General features: G+C 40.3%; 1 protein-coding gene across 1 annotated transcript in view; it reads right to left on the bottom strand.

Annotated features, from left to right (window-relative positions):
- Positions 1–4,685, bottom strand: part of rnf217 (ring finger protein 217) — a gene marked incomplete at its 5' end in the record, with an annotated part of 37,232 nt that extends 32,547 nt beyond the window's left edge. Inside the window, one exon of the mRNA XM_036582626.1 lies at positions 3,903–4,685. Coding sequence (XP_036438519.1) covers positions 3,903–4,685 — 783 coding nt within the window. The remainder of the gene's footprint in view (positions 1–3,902) is intronic.
- Positions 4,686–5,276: the final 591 nt, after the last annotated feature.

The raw sequence follows: 5,276 nt of genomic DNA, 5'->3' as shown, positions 1-5,276 counted from the left end.
CACAAACACTCCTGTATGCAAAGTATGTAAAATGTATGAAGTATGCAAAATGACGTTTTGTTGATTTTATAAGTGAAGTTAACACATACAGTGAACACAGTTAAATATGGCATTTTCTTACCTACCTTTCATACCTAATAGCCTGTAATACCTCGAAGAGCAAGAATAACAGCCGCGGTTCGATTTGGCATGAACTGGCAAAGTTTCTGGATACAGGCGACATCAACGTTAAGCCACTCTTGCATCAAAGAATTAAGAAACACATTTTGCCAGATTTCGTGGATGCCTTCCCTGGCACCTTACTCGCTCCAGGTAGTCCTACAGATTTTCAATAGGATTCAAATCTGGAGATCTTGCTGGCCAGTTTAGATGTGTGAATGCTCCTAAATGTTCTGTGAACATGAGAATTGTCATCTTGGAATACTGAAATAGGAATGTTATGTTCCTCGGTAAGATGATGACAATTCTGACAAGAATTTTCTGTACATTGGGATTTTTGCCACGGCTTGTAGACCAGTGTGACGGTACACTTCGATACACCTGCAGATTCAGCTACTTCCCTTACACTGTGGCCTTTGGCTCGCCCAAACACAATCACTCTTTTTGCCAATCATTAACATCTGCTTTGAGACCCACTTTCCACACACTGAACGAGACATTCACTGCACTATACCACCTCTTCTCAATCTATGAATCTGGTCACACACCCTGCAGGTATTTATAGCCCGATCATCCTCGTGCAGTGCCATCTGCAGGAGCCTGAAGTAAATACCACCTTAAACATGCAAGGTGACTAATTTTTTGTCTGGGGAGCTTTAGCACACAAGCTGTTAATGGATTTCATATGATCGGTTTTATCATCTTAAAACATGCATGCTACATGCAATGCTGCTGTTCGGTGACTTTCCACACAAACTGTAAAGATATGATCTTTGCCCAGTTAACAACTTACTGACACACCATGTGGGCAGTATTAACCCACAACTCTCTCTTTGATGGTAATGCAGGCCGGTCAGAACAGCAGCCAGGAAACACATTACTTCCCTAAACAGTGAATGACAGAGGGCAGGGCCCCCTTAAAACACAAGAAGCAATGTGAGGGAGTGAGCATGCAAGCGAGAGAGAGGACTTAATGTCAATATCTTGGCTCATAACACTTCTGAAGCAAACTTATATTATAAGGGGAACTCACACATTTTCCACATGAGAAATGTGGAAATGACTTGTTCATACACTTTAACTTGGAGAAATCAAAGCACATGGTAAGCATGTGGTCAATGGGGCATTCAGCAACAGCATCAGATCTAAAGCAAAAGATGACCCCCCCTCCCATTATTGGGCAAAAACTCTTCTTACACTTAAAAAATTCACAAAAAAATAGAATGACAGCAAGAAACGTATACACAGAGGTGGATACAGTAGCCTAAATCCATTCAGAAGTAAAATTATTGTTAATTCAGTTAAATAATGACTCAAATAGAAGTACGAAAGTAGAAGGTCAAAAAACAACTTAGGTACTGAGGAACTTATAGAACTGCAGTGAAATCCGGCACTGATCAGAAGAGGAACTGAAGATTGCTAGGCCCTGTTCTTCTCTGTCTGGGATTCTTTTGGTCTAAAATAAACTGATAAAGCTCAGGTGTGATCACAAAGCAGCACTGATGCCATCACCAATGTATTTGAATGAATGTAACAGAATAAACCTCCCAAAATGAATTAATAATTTGTCAACATTTTACTTGAGTGCATGTCACTAGTTACTAGGGATGCGCTGATATAGGAATTGCAGGCCGGTGCTGAGATCTGATATTTTTAATGTACTGTCAAGGCCCTTACATAAACATTATACAGTGGATGAACCTTGCCTAAATTCACCTGGATTAGCATTATAGAGAAATATAACATTTATTTCTGTAAGATTACAGATGCAGTAAAATGAATAAATCAGAACAGCCCAGTGTCATCTAAACATTCAGCAGTCAAATACTGATCATCAATTATCTGCCAATACTGATATGATTCCGATATGCATCCCTACTGGCTACTACCCACCTCTTCTTATACATGCCACAGGCTCGTCTCAGACTGGATCACTGCTCTCTTAATTTGCAGAGTTAAGTGTCTTTGTGATCTTGCCTCTCTCTTAGCATTATGATTGTTAGATATGTTTCTGCTGGATTACTTGGGTTATGAAATGAGCACTGAGTTACTGATTTCAGTTACTTTGGTCCCAGTCACTGGAATTTCCTACCAGAGCAACTGACACTTGTGTTAAAATAATTCCTGGAGTTATACTTTGTTTGCTATTTTACTGTCATTTTTAATACAGGGATAGGAATGTTTTGTTCCTCTGAAAGATGATGACCAATTCTCATGAGAATTTTTTGTAGATTGGGAATTTTGCCACTGCTGGTAGACCCATAAGACCATACGCTTCGATACACCCCCAAATTCAGCTACTTCCTTCACTCTATGGCCTTTGGCACATCCAAATGCATTCACTTCATTTTGCCAATCATTAACATCTGCTTTACGACCCATTTTCCACATACCAAACAAGACATTCACTGCACTGTACCACATTTTCTCAATCTATGAATCCCATCACACACCCTGCAGGTATTTAGCCTGATCATCCCTGTGCAACACCAACTGCAGGAACCTGAAGTTACTACCACCTTACTTGCCCCTTTTCTCGCTTTGTGTTTTCCTAAATTTGACTGATTTTTTTTTATTTTAGTCTGTATTGTAACCTTGCATTTTGCTTGTTTTAACGTCCCAGTAGAGCACCTTATATTTTTGTCTTTATTATTATTATTATTATTATTATTAGATGCTATTTAACTTTTTTGATCTCTAATAGGAATTCGCTTAATGGTTTCCAAAAGAGACCACTAGTTTCCTGTACAATATCTTTAGATCCCATTAGAAAACAATCAAATGCATTTATAATCAGCCACTGGTCACTTGTTACACCATTAGGATCCTTTACATTGTGATATCAACACTATGATTAACCAGCAGGAACATGTAATGGTTTCTATGGGTTTCTTCAGCAGGGTAGTGATTCTATGTTTGTTTAATCATTTTCAAACTTCTCCTCAAGGAAGCTCAGTATTATTTGCAGTTACCATCCAAACTCTAGTTTGGCTAATCAATCCTTCATTGAACTAAAGGGGAATTCCACCAATTTTTAAAAATATGTGCACAGTTCAGTCACTGAGATCATCATTCAGAGAGGGGTTAAAATAATGCACTGCAGAAAAACTTACAGACTCTGGGTTAATCTGTACATTTCTTTACAGTGGTAGTGATGGGAACCAGGGGTCACAACATCTACAACTCAAACACACCTATTTTGTTTACCGTAACGACCAGGAAACCCATCAGCATTTTTCTATCATTTATTCTTTTTTTAAATATGCTATGTTAATAATTGTAAAATGTGTGGAATCTGGAAAAATAAGGACTTTGACCTGCCATGAGTGACTTTTAAAAAACCTATTTTATCACAAAAAGATGTCTAGCTGTGAGGTAGCTTTTACAGGCATTAGACTTTTATATCACCACTACTGAGAACAATTTGCTCAGTAAGCTTCTGTAAAATGGAGTATTTCACGTCAAAACACTTAGAATTACTTGTTTACATCGTAACCATTTAATAGTGTTGAAATTTTGGAAAATAGGCGGAGTTCCCCTTCAAACCAGGTGATGGAATTTAACAAATATATACTATATAGAAGCACAGAGGGGAAATCTTGCGTTCTCCCAACCAGCTCACAATAATTCATCTACTTTTACCATATTAATGTTTACATGAATTTGATGTTTGTGTATTTAATATTATTGTGATTATCAATATTATCATCACAGCTGTTACTGAAGTGAATAGTTGGTGTTACCTGTGAAGTGATGTAGGTTTTTAGACATTGTTCACACACGGCCTTCTGGCAGCAGTGCAGAGGCCTGATGTGTCCATCATCCAGACAGATGCGGCAGGTCAGCAGTACAGACACACTGCTGTGAAGGCTGCTGAGCTCTGTGGAGTCTACGAGGTCAGACAGTGTGTAGAGCTCCAGGTCAGCCGAGTCTGGACTCGGTGAGTCTGTAGGAGGTAAAACAGGTAAAACAGACTGGGCTCCATCACCCAGATCCCCTGGAGATCCAGGAGGTTTCCTATAGTCATCATTGGCAATGCAGTACACAGTGCAGTAAACGTGTTCTTTAGACTGCCAGCCTCCTCCTCCTTCTGCCTTAGAGTCACTCTCAGCGTTTCCCTCCGAGTCGGACAGCTCAAAGTCTTCCAGTTTCAGCGATGTGGAGAAATCAGAAGCCTTTGATTCACTCTCCTCCCCTGCATTCCCGACCGATGATCCGTGATCCAGCTCCGGAGACGCCGAGTCCACTTTCTCAAACTCCAACTCCAACTCGGCGTTGTTGTCATTGGGGAAAAGCGCTTTAGATGACCCTACATTTCTCCTTAAAATATCCACTACTGAGGTCTTCCTGAGAATCCCTTTCTCCTCGCTTTGTTTTCCATCGCTTCTGTCATTTTCGTTTCTTTGGGAGTCCAAAGTTTCCGCGGAAGCGTCTGCTTTCCTTTTTGTCTCCTCCAAATCTCTGCTCCGAGTCCCAACTTCTCTCCAGCAGACTCCTCTGACAAACTGCTGACGGACTCTCCGCCGTCACCGAGAAAAACGGGCATGTTTTCTCCTCCCGAGGCCACATTCACAGGGGAGAGCTAGTCGTCCTCCTCCGGCGAGCGAGTGCGGTTCCCATGTTGTCCAAAGTCTCGCCTCAAACTCACAAAAACACAAACAAGAGAGAAACTAGCATCCAGCTACCGCTTCCGGGTGCTCTTAAAGGGGAACTCCACCAAATGTCTAAAAATTCTGAATAATGCAGTCCTTGAGATGTAAACAGAGCCAGTCAGAGTGGTTTGGTGCGAAGTGGTCCGTTGTAGAAACTCAGATTTCTTTACAGGGGTGGTGATGGAAACCAGAGGTCACAATGTGTACAAAAAATCTGAATAGTTGTCTGAATAATAATAATATAGGCATTTTATTTACTATCAAAATCACCAGTGAACCTACATGTATCTTCTGAGTTTTATTTTTGAGTTTTGGATCGTTGATTATGGCAAAATGGTGATAAAGCTGACTTTTCTTTGGGGACTATTTTGCTTTACACTACCCTGCATGTATCCCTCCGCCATGAATTGATTAAAATAAAAACTTCACACATGTTATTAAAAATGTGTCGGACATCAAGCAACA

The sequence above is a fragment of the Colossoma macropomum genome, unplaced genomic scaffold (assembly GCF_904425465.1).
Source record: "Colossoma macropomum unplaced genomic scaffold, Colossoma_macropomum, whole genome shotgun sequence".
Lineage (NCBI taxonomy): Eukaryota > Metazoa > Chordata > Actinopteri > Characiformes > Serrasalmidae > Colossoma > Colossoma macropomum.
The sequence above is the reverse complement of the archived record's forward strand: the minus strand, read 5'-3'. Positions and strand labels throughout refer to the sequence as shown.